The 20,000-nt window shown below is 39.5% G+C and overlaps 1 protein-coding gene across 5 annotated transcripts in view; it reads right to left on the reverse strand.

Moving 5' to 3' along the window:
- The window catches only part of LOC143026420 (uncharacterized), a 73,025-nt gene that overhangs the window by 33,288 nt on the left and 19,737 nt on the right, over positions 1-20,000 (reverse strand). Inside the window, exon 1 of one of the 5 annotated variants that reach the window (XM_076186754.1) lies at positions 10,081-10,112. The exons of 2 other annotated variants lie outside the window; for them this stretch is intronic. In XM_076186754.1, the coding sequence (XP_076042869.1) occupies positions 10,081-10,097 (17 nt within the window). In that variant the 5' untranslated portion in view covers positions 10,098-10,112. Of the gene's footprint in view, positions 1-1,771; positions 1,822-2,147; positions 2,377-10,080; positions 10,113-20,000 lie in introns of those variants that run through there. 2 more of the 5 variants (XM_076186755.1, XM_076186753.1) reach the window with 2 other exon arrangements.

Genomic DNA, 20,000 nt, shown 5'->3' on the forward strand with positions numbered 1-20,000 from the left:
CTATACTTGACTAAAAGTTATTTAGAGCGATCGATCTCGTTGTGGATGGAGATCTAACTGGAGCAATGGGTAAGGGCCCTCTTGTAGCAGTGGTGGAGTCCTTACATCGCTGGGGGCACTCACCGTTTCCGTTCAGGCACAAACCAGGGTCAGTTGGCTTGGTGTATACTTCTATGTGGGTGCTCCCTTCGGCGTTCTGGGCGAGGAGCACATCGAGGAAGGGAAAGGCGCCGTCCGTAGCCTCCTCCGTGGTAAGCTGGAGGCCCGACACTTCCTGGAGGAGGCAGTGGAAGCGTTCACGTTCTTCAGAGTCTGTGGTCCTCACCAAGGTGTCATCTACGTGGCGGCCGTACAACAGGGGGCTGGCGGAATTATTGAAGACCTTTCTCCACTGGACACTGCGAGATACAAAGGCGGGACTATACGAGCATAGTTCCCCTTCCCGCAAAATGCAACTGGGTAAACACACACACACACAGTGGTAGAGTTCCCTGCTGCCACTACGGCGGCCCGGGTTCAAATCCCGCCCAGGGCTGAAATAATTCCAGTATCGCTGTGCTGCGGGTCGTTATTCCAACTCTTGTGGGTGGGGAGTTGGGGATATGTGTACGTGTAAGGTCAAAGCATTATCCATAGATCGGTCATATATGAGCTCTGAGCTCTCTTCCGGAAGGGAAATAGCTGTCGGTCACGAGTCCAACACGTGATCCAAGACAATGGTGAATCTCTCTCTTTCTCTCTCTCTCTCTCTCTCTCACACACACACACACACCCGCGCGCGCGCGCGCACACACACACACACACACACACACACACACACACACACACACACATATATATATATATATATATATATATATATATATGTATGTATAAACTAGGTAATACTTAAACTCACACCGTAACACCATCTATTCTTCAGTAACGCGCAGACCACTAACAAGCGTTACATTGACATGTTTATCAATGTCGACATTTTGTTACAATTTGTGCTTAAGTAGATACGAGTTGATTCTTTAAAAATAATATAATTCCGTAGTGAAGAGGCTATATTCTATATTTTTATAATTATAGCCAAAGTATTAAGCATGTTAAAATTATGTTTATTTTTGCAAATTTGTTAAAGTTTAAGATGTCGAAGTAATAGCTATTATGTAAATGCACAGTATAGTCACTCATCACACGGGGGAATTTACATTCATGTGTGTGTGTGTGTGTGCAGTTTACCATGATCATAAATCACGTGCTGGACGCGTGATCTAGTTATCATCATTCCGCGTGAGAGCACACACACACACACACACACACACACACACACACACACACACACACACACACACACACACACACACACACACACATCAACTCTTTGCTCAAGGGAGAGGGTGACAGCTTGTAGTATTATGACGCTTTTTAAGACCCAGGCGGGGACAGATCTCGGTACCGTTGATTTATCAGCCCAAGACGTTACCACTCCACCAGAAAGCTGCACAAGTGTGTGTGTGTGTGTGTGTGTGTGTGTGTGTGCGTTTGTGAACGTCAGTGCGTACGTGTGGGTGTATGTAAATGTGTGTGTTTATCTATCTAGTTGTATTTAACTAACTGTAATATACAAGAGGGAAGGCGCTATGCATGTGGGGTCCCGCCCATGCATCATCATCATTCAGAATTCGTGTGTGTGTGTGTGTGTGTGTGCGTGCGTGCGTGCGTGTGTACTCGTTTGCATGAATACTTACAAATGTTTACTCACAAAACGCAGTACAATACTCACATAGTGCCCCTCCCACAAGTGCCTTGTATTTCCATCAGTCTCTTCTTTGTTTGTCCCCCCCACCCCCATCACCTTCCCGGGCTGTTGTGGACCTCAAAAGAGGCTCTGTTGAGGTGTCTTCTAATTCGAAAAGAATCCTTGCAATATCCGTTTGGGCTTACCTTAGGTTCTTGTCCAGTCTCACATAAACCCCCTTTTTTTTTTTTTTTTTTTTTTTTTTTTTTTGAAAGATCTGTAGATCTATGGAGTGGTTACGTTAGGTTAACTGAGATTAGGTTAGGTTTGGTTAGGTTAGGTTCTATTAGGTTAGGAGCTGTTGGACAAGGTAAACATCGCCAAATATCCGTGCTTGCGTGATTCTGGAGTTTTACCTTACCTTTCCAAACCAGGAGTTGTTTCAATGAAACGCCAGCCAGCCAGCTGTGTTTGTTATATGTCAACGTGTGTTTCAATCAGATTCGGAAACGAGCTGGGATCGTATCACCCTTCACACAATTAGAAATAAATAATATAAAACTTTTCACTTGATTTCAGGGGTAATTTGTATTTGAATGTTCTTGTAAGTCAGGCTCGTCGTGCGCACAGACTGAATTCGACTGATAGTGGACTGGACCTCGTCTGATATCAACCTTATCCTTATCTGCCACTTGGCCATAACAGGCGATTAGATATCTACCCCGTCCCTACAACAAGCAGGAGCAGGAACGGTGCAAGATTCGCGTTATTAAACCTCATCCCTGTCACTCAAAACTCAATAAGGACGAGATGATAGAGCGACAGAGAAGGGAGGGTCAAGCGACAATATTTGGAGGACGGTCATTACGAGAGTCGGGGCTGAAGAAAGGAAGGCACGCAGTAACCTTACGGTTTGTTTTTGAGACTTGGCGACGGTGTGGAAGGATGACGCCAAGGTCCAAAGGAAGGCTTGATTTAAGAGACACAAAGGGATCTTCCAAGTCACGTGGGAGGGCGAGGTGGCTGATTAGAGTGGGTGAGGGTGAGAGAACTACCGGTAATGTGCCTTATAAGATAGGGTAACGCGGAAGCATAGCTTTCATACTCTGCTCTGCATATATATATATATATATATATATATATATATATATATATATATATATATATATATATATATATATGTGTGTGTGTGTGTGTGTGTGTGTGTGTGTGTGTGTGTGTTATATTTTTTTTCTGAGAAAGCTTCCATGTGTCCATCTTTCCTCTTCCCAGAAATTCTGCAGGATCTGTCGACATTTCCAAGCTACGAGTTCCATGACTATCACTCTTTATTATTTTTTTCACCGAAGATTGTGTCTTTCATCAGTAACAACCCCAATTTTATTCTTTTTTTTTTATTCTTTTTATTTTCCATTTATATATTTTTTCCTTGTGAAATTTTATAACGTTTCGTGGCAGAGGCTATACTGATTGCCTCCATTCGCAACCAATTACTGTTGACAGAATGCTTATTGTTAGTTCGTTAACTGATTACAACCAAATAAAATAAATATCACACATTACCTTTCTTCATTCATCCCATGAACAGCTCATTTATATTTAGATCGTAGCCATTTTTACAGCTTCATTTATTTCAAAATTCAAATATTGTCGAAAGAGATAGAAACCAAGCGACATGACGTCACGAATCTGCGCAGATGACGGTTGCTACGGCAGCGACTCGTGATAATTATATTCCAACCTTTGGACATTCATCCAATATCCATTTTAATAGGTAATGTGACACACGAGTTGATGAGCACACGGCAGGAGTCGCCTGACTCTATCCAAACTCCCCATGTATTTAAGAAGCAGGGGCAAGAGAGAGAGAGAGAAATTCTATCTTAACGGGCTTAACAGTACTATCAATATGCATTACTGGTCACGCATCATTATTTTATGAGAGAGCCTAACTTACCAATATAAAAACAAATGATGACGCTTACCACTACACCAGTAAACCGTGTGTGTGTGTGTGTGTGTGTGTGTGTGAAGAAGTTTAGCTGTATAATCGTGACTTCAGTGTCAATTGTACCGTGATACAGGTTTACAGTTGCCACTTAATACTTATCTATATTCTCTACCCGTTTATCATGACAGATAGGAACTAATTTGAATCAGACACGTGCACAAGGGGGGGGGGGGAGCGGCTCCACAAGGGGTCTTACCCCCCTTCCCCCACCACCACATCCACCAAAATTCGCTCCTACACATTTGTGGATAATACTAAGCGACTTCAGAATGCTTGTGAATGTAAATATGATTTACGGAGTAATGTTTCCATGTTTTATACTGAGCTCAATAAGGAACCGATCGCTCTAACGTAGTGGTTCTCAAACCGTGTTCCGCGGAACCCCAGGGTTCCGTGAAGACCTTTCAAGGGTTCCGTGGCCAAAAAAATATATAATTATTTATTTATTTGAGCAGGAATGAATAAAATGAAATATGAACGTGACGATTTTTTTTTCATTTGAGAAGAGAGAGAGGGAGGGTGACTACTAGTGTACGACTATATACTCTGCGTGTTGGTGACGGTTAATCTTAAATCTTTTTAAATCTGTATTTTTTTTTTTTTTTTTTTTTTTTTTTTTTTTAAGCTGTAACCCAAAGGAGACGGAAACGATATGGGACACCATGAAGTATGTTATTATAAATATACAACCCAGAACATATAAGTATATGAAAAATAATGCTATACATTGAAGGTTCCGCCGAGTATCACCAAGTATGAAACGGTTCCGTTTGATGGAAAAGTTTGAGAACCGATTGCTCAAACGTAAGACTATTTAATTGAACTCACGGTCAATATTTAGTCCTCCACATTGTTAGATATATGTCCCCCCGTCCCTCAGCTGAATAAAATCATGTGGCGTCAAGTTAGTTTAGTGAGAGTTCCATACTCATCGATTCTCTATCTTTCAACTATTGTGAACCCCTAACATCGACTTGTATATTCAGGACTACGGAATTAGATGGGATATAGTCACTATCTAAGCATTAATTGTTAGAAACGTTATAAAATATACAAATCATCGTCGCACTCTGAGATAAGCAACTAGCTAGGAAAGACTAGACTTCTAGAAACATTGTGTAATTATGAAAAAAAAGGAAAAATATGCCTTGGTAGGATTAATTGCAACATGTTGAATTACCCGTAAATTGACTCCTTGGTAGGATTCTGCGGAGCTTTAGAAACGCTGCCTACTGTACAGTAAGCGACTGTTGCTATGCAAGGGATGGTCCTTGTTTCAAATAACACCGAAGGACTGTTTCACTTCGCTCGCTTTACCAAGCAAATATTGTTGTGCTTCTTGCTCGCGAGGGTAGGTATAGACAAGTGGCCATTTTTTTTTTTTTTTTTTTAGCCTCGAAGGTGTGGGTGTAGAGATTTTTTCTTCACTTTTCTTTCTTCTTCAAGGTTCTCTTGTGCAATTGCCTCGTCAGGAAGTTGACTGAGGTTCTCTGTTCATAAGGGGAAGGGGTTGGGGGGTGGGGTAATCTTCAAGGTTGGTACCGTTTGGCACTTGTTATATCTTATTATGAACTGCCGCCAGGCGATTTTATTCACTACCGAACGCAGAATTAGCAGTGTTCGCATGTATGCATGACGAAGAAATCCTATGAGAAATTCCGAACGCGGTGTCAGACTACATCAATAACTGGTTGGATCAGAACAGGGTGATGAGTCAAAATAAAGGATTACAAAGGCGGAGCATCCCGACAGGAGAGCTTTTGGTCCATATCTAGGTCGGATGCGAAAAAATCCTAATGATAATAATAGATAAATAATAAAAACTATAATAATATAAGTATCAAATAAAATACATAAATAAACGCATAGGCACAGTCAAACAAAAAACAAACAGGTAAATAGTAAATAATAATAAATTGACATATAACTAATAATAAATGAGAATCAAACAGACAAATGATAACAAAACAAAAACAAATAATATAAAATAATAATCATTACAGCATCTTGCTTAGGCGTTTATCTCAATGATTTTTAAAGCCTCGAACTGAACTACATTGCACTGCCTCTGCAGGAAGTTTATTCCATTCATTAAGTACACGGTTGGCGAAGTTGTTTCTACCTACTTCCATATTGAATCTATTTCCGGACAGTTTGAGATCATTGTTTCTTGTCTGATTCTCATTCAGTGTGAAAATTTTGTCACTTTTGATGTCAATTCCCTTTAGAATCTTAAAAACCTGTATCAGGTCACCTCTGAGTCTACGCTTTTTTAGGGAAAACAGATTCATATGTTTTAGTTTATTTTTGTATGATTTATTTTTCATATTTGGAATCGGTTTTGTGGCTCACTGTTTTACTTTTACCAATCCATCAATGTCTTTAATGAGATTTGGTGACCATATGGAAACAGCATATCCCAAATGTGGATGAACTAACGATTTATATGGCTTGTATGAGTGATGGACTTTTAAGTCAAAAGATCGCGCAATCAGTCCTAGAATCTTATTTGTTTTTTCAGAGGCTGGAATACGCTGCTTGGATGATTTGAGATCGTTACTGATAATTACGCCGAGATCTTTTTCACTATCCACTTTTGTTAACGAATTTCTAAATAGCTTGTAATCGTACTTAACTGTTATTTTTACCTATGTGCATTACCTTGCATTTACTTGTGTTAAAATTCATTAGCCACTTCTCAGACCATTGTTGCAATTTATCTAAATCTTCTTGAATATCTAACTGATTAAAGTGATCATTTGCCATTCCGCTCAGTTTTGTATCATCAGCAAATTTGGAAACAGTAGATTTTAGTCCATGGTCTATATTATTTATATATACTATGAATAGTATGTCCCAAGAACGGAACCCTGAGGAACTCCACTTGTAACGTTTTCTATCTAGAAGTTTTTCCATTTAAAACAAATCTGTTTTCGATCATTTAACCAATTACTAGGCTACCACTTATTCCGTGCGAAGCTAATTTAGTAAGTACTCTTTCATGGGGGACGGTATCAAAAGCTTTGGCAAAGTCTAGATATATTAAATCTATATTGTTTTTTTTTGCCATAACTCGAGATAACTGTGTTGTAAAATTCGAGTAAGTTAGTCACGCAAGAACGTTTCCGTTTGAAACCGTGCTGGTTATCATTTATCAAACGGTTACTTTCTAAATGATGTTCGATAGCATCTCTGATGATAGTTTCCATTATTTTTCCTACGATTGAAGTCAAACTTATAGGCCTATAGTTATTAGGTTTCTTTTTGTCACCTTTTTTGAATATGGGAGTAACGTTAGCTAGCTTCCATTCTCTTGGGACATCTCCGGATATGATGGATTTCTTGAAAATAATTTCTAATGGAACAGGAATCTCATTTTTCATTTCCTTTAAGATTCTTGGATACCAACCGTCAGACCTTGGTGTTTTATTAACTTTGAGTGTCTCTATATACCTTTTAATTTTTTCTTTTGTTATATTTACCGTAGTAAGTTTACCCTAGACTTATCACAGGTTTCAGTTTGGAGCTCACTTTGAGGTCTTTCATTAACGAATACCGAGCTAAAATAACTGTATAAAATATTACACATTCCTTCATTTGAATATTCAAGTTGACCGTCATCAGATAATAGTGGACCAATGTGATTCCTAACAACCTTTTTATCTCTAATGTAACCATAGAATTCTTTGGGATTCTCTTTGGATTTATCAGTGATATTCATTTTGTACTGTCGTTTTCTTTCTTTTTTATTGTCATTTTTAACTCTCTGTATTGATACATAACTTTCATAGTCATTAGATGCACCCGAGCACTTATATTTCTTATAAGCCTGTCTCTTTTTAGCAATACTTTTTTCATTTTCTTTGTCGAGCCACTTTGGTCGAGCCTGATTTGAGGGACGTCTGTCCTTCAAAGAAATGTAAGTATGAATCATCCTAAAGAGCGTATTTTGAAATATTTCCCACATCTGATCTACAGGTCTTTCGCTTAATTTTGCCTCCCAGTCTGTAAGCTGAAGCTCCTGACGTAGTCCTGTGAACTGAGCTTTACTGAAATCGGGTATTTTAGAAACACAAATATCTATTCTAATTTTTTTTAGGAGTTTGAATCTAACTAAGTTGTGATCGCTATTTGCAACAGTTTCACCGACTTCTACATCAGTTACCATGCTTTCGCGGCTAGTGATCAATAGATCGAGTAAGTTTCCATGTCTTGTGGGCTCTTTTATATGCTGAACTAAGTAATTGTCTCCAAGGAAATCAATCAAGCGACTACCTATATGGCCATGTTCAATGTCAGTAAAATTGAAATCACCCATTATCAATAAATCCCGGTTGCAGAAACTAGACAGTTCTTGAAATAACAGTTTGTCGTCTGCTAATGATAATGTCTTTGGCCTATATATTACACCTACATTCATTTTCTGTCCATTTGTTTAGGTTAACTCAACCCACAAACTATCATATGCATCCTGTTTCCCTTTCTCTAAAACACAAGCATGGACATTGTTTTTAACGTACAACAGAACACCCCCACCTTTCTTGTGGTTTCTATCCCGATGAAAGTGTTTAGATCCCGCAATATTAAATTCAGCTTCGAACTCTTTACCATTTAACTATGTCTCGGTTATACCTATCATATCGAAAATTTCGCTTTTGACATACGCCAGTGTTTCTTGAAATTTATTTCCTATACTACGAGCATTAAAGTACATGGTTTTAAGAAACTTGTGATTATTTCTTTTTGACACATTTTGAGTTTCAATATCATGTTTTACATTATAATTTTGTTTTTTTATTAACACCTTGCTCTATATTATTATTTTGTCCTTCATTGACATTCAATGCCTCATTAACATTTCTCCCATCAAAATTAACATTTCCCCCATCACGGACATCTGATCTCTTTTGTACACTTTGTCCCCCCACGTCACGCGATTCACACCGGCCTCCCGTCGTTCATTGACATTCTGTCCGGCATCCTTTCTTAAAATTGTATTTTGTCCTCCAGTGACTTTATATCCTACCATGATGTTTTTCCTCCACTATAATTACATCCCATCGTGATCTTTTGTCTTCCACTCATTACATCCCATCGTGATATTTTGGTCTTCATTGACATTCTGTCCGGTATTCCTTCCTAAAATTATATTTTGTCCTCCACTGACATTATATCCTACCGTGATATTTTCTCCAGTATCATTACATCCCATCATGATATTTTGCCCTCCACTATCATTACATCCTATCGTGATCTTTTGTCCTCCACTGCCATTACATCCCATCGTGACATTTTGTCCTTTGACATTACATTCTAATGTAACATTTCGTCCTCTACAGACATTATATCCTAAAATTATATTTTGTCCTATACTGGCATATTGTTCTATATTAATGCTATACTCTACTCTGTTTTCCCAAGTACACTCTATTTCCCCTTCCCTTTGGGCCTCTACCCCCAAAAATGAACTAGTTCATTACAAACTCCCACAATGAGGTTTGTAAGAACATCTTTGCCTCTGCGGGTAAGGTGGATCCCATCAGAAGCGTAAAGGTCATGGCGCCTAGAAAAGAGATACCAAGAATCAAGAAAGTGGTATCCCAATTGTGTGCACAACTGCGATATCCTATCATTGATCCCTATGGCTCTACTGTTCCAACACGAGCCTGCGTAGTTCCTCGGGAGGATCCCACAGACTACGTGACGGCTCCCACGTTCCTTCACCTCCTGAAGGAGAACCTTGTAATTCCGAACAAGTTCCACTGATTTCACCCTACCTACATCGTTACTCCCCGTATGAACAACCGTAACCGTGTTCGTCAGTCCTTGCTCCCTGATGGACTGGGTACAATCGGCGATCCTACGGCCCGGTTGACATACAAGCTTGCAACGTAGTTTAGTCTTCCGGTGCAGGATGTCGTCATAGCCTCGCACCATGGAGTCCCCCACCACCAAGAACTCCTGATTTTCAGCCACTTCATCCTCCAGCAGAGCAAAACGATTGGCTAGAGCCAGCGGTTGCTCCACAGGGCACACGCCTACCGAACGCGGGCTCGACAAACGGGACCCCGCGGAGCGCCACTCGCTCACGGCAGTGACAGAAGGGGAAGAAGTGGAACGCTCTTTGGGTTGTGGGGAGGGTTCACTCTTCTCACAGAGCGCACTCCTGAGAAGACAAATTTCCTCCTCACACATCCTGAGACGGTCCTCCAGGTTCACACAACCTTCACAAGCCATTTCGCTCCTCCTTTAGCAATACAAACGGCAAAGAGAAAATACAAATCAACAAAAGAAACCAAAGCGGTCTCTAATAAACTAAATACACGAAGCTTAGTCTGCTTACCTTATACTATTTCTCATACTTTTGGAGTACAGTAACAGAATACTGTTTTGAATATAGAACACTACACTTTATCTTATATCTGTAACTGTATAGTGCTATACGTATACAATTACAAAAATACAACACAATCACTTAACACTATTCGGAGATATAAATTTCACAGGTATTTGCTAGCTGGTGTCTGTGCAGAAAAACGAACTCTCTAGCTGAGGTCACGGAGCAGACTGAGCTGAAATCACGAGCAGACCGAGCTGAGGTCACGAGCAGACTGGTTCATTGGATATATTTTCATCCTCTTAAGCCCTTTGGTTGGCTGAAATTGACCATAATGGCAGCTGTTTGGACAAATAATAAGAACATAAGAATGAAGGAGACTGCAAGAGACCATAAGGCCTACACTAGGCAGCTCCGTATCCATCACCACCTGTCATCCCCTTCCATAAAGTTCTCTAATAGTTTTTTTTAAACAACTCATAGTTTCAGCGCTTACTACATGGTTACTAAGTTTATTCCATTCGTCGACCACCCTATTAATAAACCAATTCTTGCCTATTTTCTTCTTAAATCTAAATTTGTCCAGTTTATAACCATTACTGCGAATCCTGCCCTGTTGTTTTAATATGATGACCTTGTTTGCATCACCCTTGACATTGGTTATAAGAAAATTGCTTGAATCAGTAATAGACATAATTCAATCCGTGATTCACAGCTTTGTTTCTCCAAGGGTAAGTCATGTATGACTAATTTTCTATCTTTTTACACTAAGTATGCAAGAAGTCAGATAAAATTGGTAGTTACGATGTTATTTACCTTGACTTTAGCACAGCATTCGAAAAAGTGTCCCACCAGAGACTACTAAATAAATTTAAAGCGCATGGCATAGGAGGAAAAGTGTTAGAATATATTAGAGCTTAGATTAGTAACAGAAAACAGCGGGTCACCATAAATGGAGTAAAATCTAGGTGGGACAATGTTACTATCGGGGTCCCCCAGGGCTCGGTTTTTGGTCCCTTGTTGTTCATTATGTACATATACGACTTAGACGACGGGATAAATAGTGATGTTAGTAAGTTTGCGGACGACACTAAATTAGGACGCCCAATTAGGTCAGGAGACGACGCAAAGATTCTGCAGGATGATCTTAACATATTGTTCACATGGTCGGTGAAATGGCAAATGAACTTCAATATCTCTAAGTGTAGCGTGTTAAACGTAGGGCTACACAACCCCGAAAATAGATACAGCTTAGATAACACGCTTTTAGAGAAAACTGAGTGCGCGAGAGACTTGGGAGTTCTAGTGAGTCCGGACCTTAAACCAGGAAACAGTGCACCACCTATTATGGGACAAAATAGATCAATCAAATGACATAACTCCTCAAAGTGGTTCAGTTATGACACCTTTATCCTCTCAATTCTAGATACTATGGTTGATAGAAATAATTTATTGGCTGCCAGTGACAAATCGATGTAGATTATCTACCTTTAGGTTTATCTACTCCATGCGTTCAAACAAAATAACCTTTGAACGGGTGGAATTTCCGACCACGCAACAAAGCTATCTCGTCATATCTTAAATTAATGATAACGAGTAAGAATAATCACTGATAAAACTAGACGAAAATGGTCTTGGCGTTGTTCACTAAATCTGTCTAGTAGACGTATACTTCAATCCAGTTGAGATTAGTTAGGGAGCAATGCGGGTACAAACAGAAAGAAGAAATAAGCTAAATTTCTTAAAAGACGGGAGTTACAAACCAATAATGTAATACGGCATTCGCTTGTAGTGAGAAAACTGGTAATGTGGTAATAGAAGTAACAGACGAGGAATGATTGGACATAAGTAACAGATGATGGATAAATAAGTAAATCTAATAAATAAACAAATAGAATAGATGAAACGAAAGAGAAAAACAAGATAGTCATGCACATTTTCTTATCGTTTCTTCTTTTCTTTTATTAATCTTATTCTCATGTTATGTTACGTTACGTTATGTTTCCGTTAAGGTTATGTTATGTTAGAGTGTTTCCTGTTACTTGGGATATGAAAATTAGTTTCCTTTTTTTTTTTCCCTAACAGAAAACGAGCGTAATTTGTGTTTGGATGGGTGGGTGGGGGCAACGTTGAATTACTTCCTTTGATTAAAAATCTCAGTTTGAATTAATCGAGACAATATTAACCCCTTTCACTTGTATAAAATCGATCGCCGTCAGTTCGTAAAAAATCTAGACCAGCGTTTCTCAACCTTTTTACCCTTGCGTAACCTTTAAAATAAATTGCATGTCTCAAGGAACCCCTGCGCAAAAAAAAAAAAAAAAATAAATAAATAAGATAAAATAATAATAATAAATAAATAAATAAATATATATATATATATATATATATGTATATATATATATATATATATATATATATATATATACACCATAGCTTTCTCATCTTATTTTCAATGTAATAATAGGATAGATAGGATGATGTCTATATTACATTATTACAATAGCCGAGAATATGTCGTACGTGTTTAATCATATTACATATATAAAATTAAATCAAAAATCAAAAGTACATTAGCTTATCTCAGTTGTTCTCGCGAAATCCTTAGGGACCTTTTGCGGAACCTTAGGGTTCCGGGGAACCCTGGTTGAGAAACGCTGATCTAGACGATGTTTCAGACGGGCAGTTTAGTGTAGTGTGGGCACATCTCTGAGAAGGAGAGATGTTGTGTTAATTTGTTGTTTCATTTTAATTTGTTCTATTTTTTATCTTATTTTGTCTTAATTTATTGTAGTTTATTTTGTTCTGTTCTGTTGTATTCTATTTCATTTTGTTTTGGTTTAATTTAATCTTCTTTTGTTTTATTCTATTCTACTTTATTTCCCTATATCTTATCTTTTATTATTATTATTATTATTATTATTATCATTATTATTATTATTATTATTATTATCATTATTATTATTATTATTATTATCATTATTATTATTATTATTATTATTATTATTATTATTATTATTATTATCATTATTATTATTATTATTATTATCATTATTATTATTATTATTATTATTATCATTATTATTATTATTATTATTATTTATCTTGTATTTATTTAAGGGGAAGATGGGGAGGGAGAGGGAGGGGAGAGGAATGAGGAAGGGCAAGGGAAGATAACAAATGGGGGAGAAGGGGAGAATCAATGGGAGGATAGGGAGGAGACGACCGAAGGGGGTGGGGGTGGGGGAGGAAGGGAGTGGAATCACGAGTCATTGTGGATGAAGGTGACTCGAGGAGTACGCAGGGAGTGCGAGGGAGGAGCCTGGAGGGAGTGTGGGATTATAGAAGTCAAGGAAGGGGATTGGAGTGAAAGATTTTTTTTTTCTTTGTATCACCAAGGTCGTAACCGTTCTTGTGAACGGTGCGCTTGTTACGTTATCACCTTTGTTGTCAGGAGGTCTTTATCCAGCTGGCTGAGTTAACCACCTGCCCGCTGCGACTCCACAGTTGGTCCCAGAATGCGACCAGCTGTGGAGCCTAGGAGTCCAGGACTGTGCAGCGGAGGGTGAGGAGGAAGAGAGAGGAGCAGAGGAGAGGAGGTTGGCGAGTCTGAAGAGGAGGAAGAGGAGGAGTACGAAGAAAAAGAGAAAGGAGAAGAAAGAGGAGGGGGAGAAAATGTGGTGCAGTTACACAAGAGCGAGAGACAACGAGGACGACAGCGAGAGAAAACAGAAACGAGCAAAAGGAAGTAAAAAAAAGAGCGAGAGGGAGTGTGATTCACCATGGTTTTGGATCACGTGTTGGACTCGTGATCGACAGCTATAACCCTCTCGGATGAGAGCTCAGAGCTCATATATGACCGATCTATGGGTATGCTGTGACCCTACACGCACACACTTACACCCAACTCCCCGCCCACGAGTTGGAGTAACGACCCGCAGCACAGCGATACTGAAATTATTTTAGCCCTGGGCAGGATTCGAACTCGGACCGCTGTAGCAGCGGTTGCGAACGTTACCACTGCGCCGACGAGTTGTGTGTGTGTGAAGGAGAGAGAGAGAGAGAGAGAGAGAGAGAGAGAGAGAGAGAGAGAGAGAGAGAGAGAGAGAGAGAGAGCGCCCAAGGAAGACCCACCCATTAAGCGAGCTCCGACTAAACCCCAACACTAACAAGCCATCCACCGTCTCTCAGGTTCTCATCACCCAAATATCAATCCAGAAGAAACCCTTTCACCGTTCCCGTGACAGGTGTCACTTCCTTATACTCCTATTGCGTATTTACCTAACTACCATACAGGAACGGAGTAACGCTCGTGATGTCCCGTCTCTTACTCTTCAATTATCATACCTAATTTGCGCGCGCGTGCGTGTGCTCGTGTGCATAGATTTATGTTATGCACGTATGTATGTATATAAAGAGAGCTAGAGACAGGCTGCCTCCTCTCAAGTGTTATATAAATCGTTAGTTCGTCCACATTTGGAATATGCTGTTTCCGTATGGTCACCGAATCTCATTAAAGACATTGACAGACTGGAAAAAGTACAACGGCGAGCCACAAAACTGATTCCAAATATCAAAAATAAATCATACGAAAATCGACTAAAGCACATGAATCTGTTTTCCCTAAAAAAGCGTAGACTCAGAGGTGACTTGATACAGGTCTTTAAGATTTTAAAGGGAATTGACAACATCAAAAGTGACAAAATGTTCACATTGAATGAGAATCAGACAAGAAACAATGGTCTCAAACTGTCCGGAAATAGATTCAATTTGGAAGTAGGTAGAAACAATTTTGCCAACCGTGTAGTTAATGAATGGAATAAACTTCCTGCACAGGTAGTGCAATGTAGTTCAGTTCGAAGCTTTAAGAATCATTTAGATAAATACCTAAGTAAGATGCTGTAATGATTATAATTTATCTTATATTATTTGTTTTTGTTTTGTTATCATTTGTCTGTCTGATTTTCATTTATCATTAGTTATAGGTCAATTTATTATTTACTATTTACCTGTTTGTTTATTATTTTAACTATACCTATGCATTTATTTATGCATTTTATTTGTTATTTACATTATTATAGTTTTTATTTATTATTTTATTATTAATATGATTTTTTTTTTTTTTTTGCATCCGACCTAGATATGGATCAAAAGGTCTCCTGTCGGCATGTAATCCTTTGTAATCCTTTGTGTTTGCAGGTTGGTATGCGTGTGTTCGTACTCGCGTGAACACACAGTTGGCAGTGAGGCGAGCGAAAAAAAAAAAATCGGGATGAAGATGACCACTATGTACTTCTACAGAAGGCGTACCTGAAGTTCCTCCTGATGTTTCGAAAGTCTCCTCAGTCGATCTGAAATGACCCAAAGACCTCTTAACCGTGGTTGAGTTTTTATAAATCTGAGTAGCCCATGTAACGACTTCCTGTAGTCGACTTGTTTTGTTCATAGCTAACCTTGTACAAGTGATCCTATTGGCTTTGGCTCGACTCAGTGTTGAAATCCCTACTTCCCAATCTGTTCACCTCAAAAATAACGACCGTATTCATTTAGAGCCTCCCGTACCCCGCTAATAGTAATGGTAATGATAGTAAAAGTAATTATTAATATTATTATTATTATTATTTTTTTTTTCTTTTTGCATCTGACCTAGATATGGATCAAAAGGTCTCCTGTCGGCGTGCTCCGCCTTTGTAATCCTTTGTAATGAAATAACAATGATAATTAATGAGCCTCCCGTACCCCGCTAATAGTAATGATAATGATAGTAAAGGTAATGAAATAACCATGATAATTAATGATTAATAATAATAATAATAATAATAATAATAATAATAATAATAATAATAATAATAATAATAATAATAATAAAATAATAATAATTAGTAGTAGTAGTAGTAACAGTAGTAATCTATATACAAAGGGTATTTTTCCCCTTTACAAGGGAAGTAGGTAACCAAGTCAAAGGCATGTACTGTACCAATGAGTACTCTCACCCATACCACTCCCATCCATCACCCTTTCCTCCCTCTCATCTTAGCTCCTCATGGATGACGGGTCACCCCCGCATCCCGCCCACTGCCCTGAGTCAAAAGCAATGCAGCAAGGCACAGCACGTCCACAGCAAGGCCGCTTCATTTAATCGGCAACCCCGCCATGCATTCTCCGTCCCCTCATGCAGATAACGAAAAGACGAGGAGAAATCCCTTCGGGCTGCGTCAAAATATCATTCACACATAACCTCTCCCTACCTCTCCCCCATTCCCCGCCCTTCGCCCTCGCTCCTGAAAATAATAGTAATATAATAATTATTATGATAATTATAATAAAAAAGTCGATTCTTTCTGGAGAGGGAAAGAATGCTCCAGAGGCCCACATGGAGAGCCCGCTTGAGGTTCACCCTGGAATTACCTGTACGTCGAGTCCACGCACTGTAACTCATTTGCGCGAGGGGAGATTAAACATTGGATTTATAATCCAACATTCCCAGGAGTTGTGGGAAAGTAAACGCACCCACTACCTTGGCACTGTGTGGGACAATCCCCGACGATTTGGTGTTGGCCCAGGCGGTAGTTCCTTGGCTCAGGGTGCGTCTGACTCCAAGGTTCAAGTCAGGCAGCTGAGGCGATTTGCCAAGAGGAGCTGAGCAGCTTGGCTTGTTACCTCCAGGGTCGGTTGGGGGTGTAACATTACGAGAACTTTACTTGTAGTTTGGTGCCGAGGGAGTGAATGAGACTTGAGTGAGTTTGATGGTTTTATTCTGGTTAGTGCGAGTGTCGACCTAGACTGGGACGGCAGTCAAGCTCAGAGGTGTGCTCGACTGCAAAAGATGACCACGAGGGCCTGGGTCGCGCACCGCTGGTGACAAGTACAGAAGAGAACTGAACATGGAGAGCATAGCCTGTTTCCTTATATACCATTTTTGCGTACCGAAAGGTAGCGGAGGACCCAGACTGACCGAAACATGGCTCGGCAGAGCCTAGTTTGTTCTTTCATGAGGATACAAATGCCTTAAGTAAAGGTGTAATATGGACTTGACCTACACAAAAGTAATACAAGGCCAAAGGTCAGACTGTTTCTACACCACATACATTCCTTGTCCATCCTATTTCTGCAGCGGCGATATTATAAGCCAAACTATCGCGTAGAGAAGTTCATGTGGGGGACTCCGTTCACCATAGGGGTGCTTCAGCTTGACATCAACAATTGGGTTTCGCTTATCCTCCAGGACTCCTGTCTCTGGGCTCTGTTGAGACGCCACGCACGTCAGATATGTGAGGTAGTAACTTATAACGGATTTGGGTCGTCATGAAGTCATGGGGCGTTTGTTCATCTGGGTATCTCAACACTTCCTTCACACCGGTGATCAACAAGTTGGGGGCCAACTTAATTGCGTCAAAAGACTAACTATGCCGCAAAGGGTACTGAGTTACATGAAATAACAGAAGTTGGAGTCTTTTAAAGCTCCTATACCTCAGTCCGTAAGATATTGGCCTGGCGTCAAGCTAGGCCTCGGTTCGAAACCCGGGACGACTGTCGGGGATTATTTGTTTAAAATGAAACAAGATATGATAAATCAAAGTAAATTAGATAAATTAGATAAACAAATAGGAAAATTAATAGATACACAAACAAACTTGTGAATGAACGAATAGATAGATAAGTGGCTTAGAGTAAAATAAGAAATAAAAGAGTAAAATCCCTTCTGGTTTCCCCGAAATGTGATGAGGTACCCTTGGGAATCTTCCGCGGACGCACGAGCTTCACCCAGCTCGTTTATGAAAGAGTTGAGCTGAGCGAACGTGGGGGACAGGGACCCGGAGCTCATTCGGATTCCCCCCTCCCCCTCCCTCCCCCATCCCCTACTCCCCCCCCCCTCCTCCCCCACGCCCGCGCCTGACATCTCCCTTAAGCATCACAAATAGGCATGATGAAGGGAGGGACGCTGGCTTGATGGTCTCTCAGTTAACCCCCCCCCCCCCCTCACCCCTCTCCCCTTCCCCCCCTCACCCCTCTCCCCTTCCCCCCCTCACCCCTCTCCCCTTCCCCCCCTCACCCCTCACCCTCGTTCCCTCTGAAGTACTCGACACTCCTCGAGGATTGTGGTCTGTCTTTGGGCAGACGATTTCATTCCATTTCTGTTTTCGTAGATTGGTTTATTTGTTAAGTTGTCCTTCCCTCAGCTGAACAGAATCGTCTGGAGTTGGCGAGTCGAGTATGACATGAGGTCAGGCTAGGTTAGGTTGGATTGGGTTGGATTGAATTGAATTTTGTGTCGTTTGATTATGTTGGGTTCGATTGGATGTGTACGTTCACAAATATTTGTAGAATATTGCAGATTATTCATATTAAATTCTATAATATTTTGACCTCTTAACTTTTTTCAATAGCATTCGTATGAAAATGAGGATCAAAAATATCTTACACGCTTTGTTGAGTGGGTTTTGAGAAATATGATAAAGTTACACCAGAGTTCGGAACGAAGAAATGATTTGTTTACATTTGTAACTAAGAAAGTTACTTGCCTAATTGTGTTCTCCCAATGGACTGAAATCCTATCCTTCAGGGACCAATGCAGGACCCTCGGCCTGTCCCTTGGGAGAACGGTACATCCTCTGTCTGGGGGACTTATGATTCTAACTGTATCTTCGAGAATAGTGACCTCGCATCAAGTCACAGACATTACAGGGCCGACTTTCTACCTCTAAGCCTCGTTAGCACGGTGCTAGCTTAGCAGCCGTTAGTGCTAGCGACTTGTAAACTACCCATCTATTTGCCCAATGTCAAGGGAGAGCTAGTCAACTTGCTTTCAAACTATCCTAGTGTCAATACTTACTTGCCCTTAGGTAAGTTAACTTGCAGATTGCACAGCGGCTACTCAACTGGCCCCATGCGGAAGACTTGAGAATTCGATCTTCGTTGTTAGTGGAGGCTCTGTTTACGTTGTAGAACGGGGGTTTCCAAACTGTGGGTCGCGACTCCCAAAAAGGTCATGGAAGGTCCAGCTGTATGTGCATTCAGCCACACAGACCCGCGTGTTGATTTGCTTGTATTAAAAAAGCAAGTACACCCTTCCCGTTAAGATATAGTATCAGATCAATCCTTGTAAATAAACATTGATAAACAATAATATATAGTTTTTGTTCTCTTTCTGTGATTAATAAACTTTCAAGTAATGTATCTGGTATATTAAAAGTTAGAAGGTTTTCAGAAGGCTTATAAAGGTGGGGCTCATGGTAGGTTAGTAATGCTGGAAAAGTTTGGGAAACGCTTTTCTAGAATGTTTGAAAATATCGGGTGGTAATGACCTGGTTAGGACAGAGCTCGTCAAGGGAACAAAGTTAAACAGGAATGGACTCAATTTGGATGGTGGAGCAGATGGAAGAAAAATATGCATAAATGAATAATAAAATAAATAAATAAGTAGTTAGTCACGTATCAAGGAGCAGATATAAAGATGAAAGAAGATAAAGATAAAATGAAATTATTTGAAATAAAAAATATATAATGGAATAAATGGATATGTACCTAGAAAACAACTTGAAAATAAAATAAAATGGAATAGAATGAATAAGATAAAATAATGTTGGATAGAATAAAATGAAATAGAACTAAACAAAACAAAGAAAAAATATGCAAACAAAGATTTAAGTACGATAAAATCAAGATCAAGTAAATTTTACGAAATAAAGAAGGAACACAAAAAATATAGATAAACCACAATGATACAGAAAGAAAAATATATGTAATTAGATAAAATACACCAAGATAAAACAAAATTAAGTAGAATAGATATAATAACATTAAATAGAAAATATAAGACAATATAAAATAGAGAAGAAGAAAACAGTAAAATCGAATAAGAAGTAAAACAATTGTTCTGTAATTACATTTTATAACAGTTGCCCTTACAACACAAATACCACCCA

The sequence above is a fragment of the Oratosquilla oratoria genome, chromosome 6 (assembly GCF_046742065.1).
Source record: "Oratosquilla oratoria isolate Oo_2021 chromosome 6, ASM4674206v1, whole genome shotgun sequence".
Lineage (NCBI taxonomy): Eukaryota > Metazoa > Arthropoda > Malacostraca > Stomatopoda > Squillidae > Oratosquilla > Oratosquilla oratoria.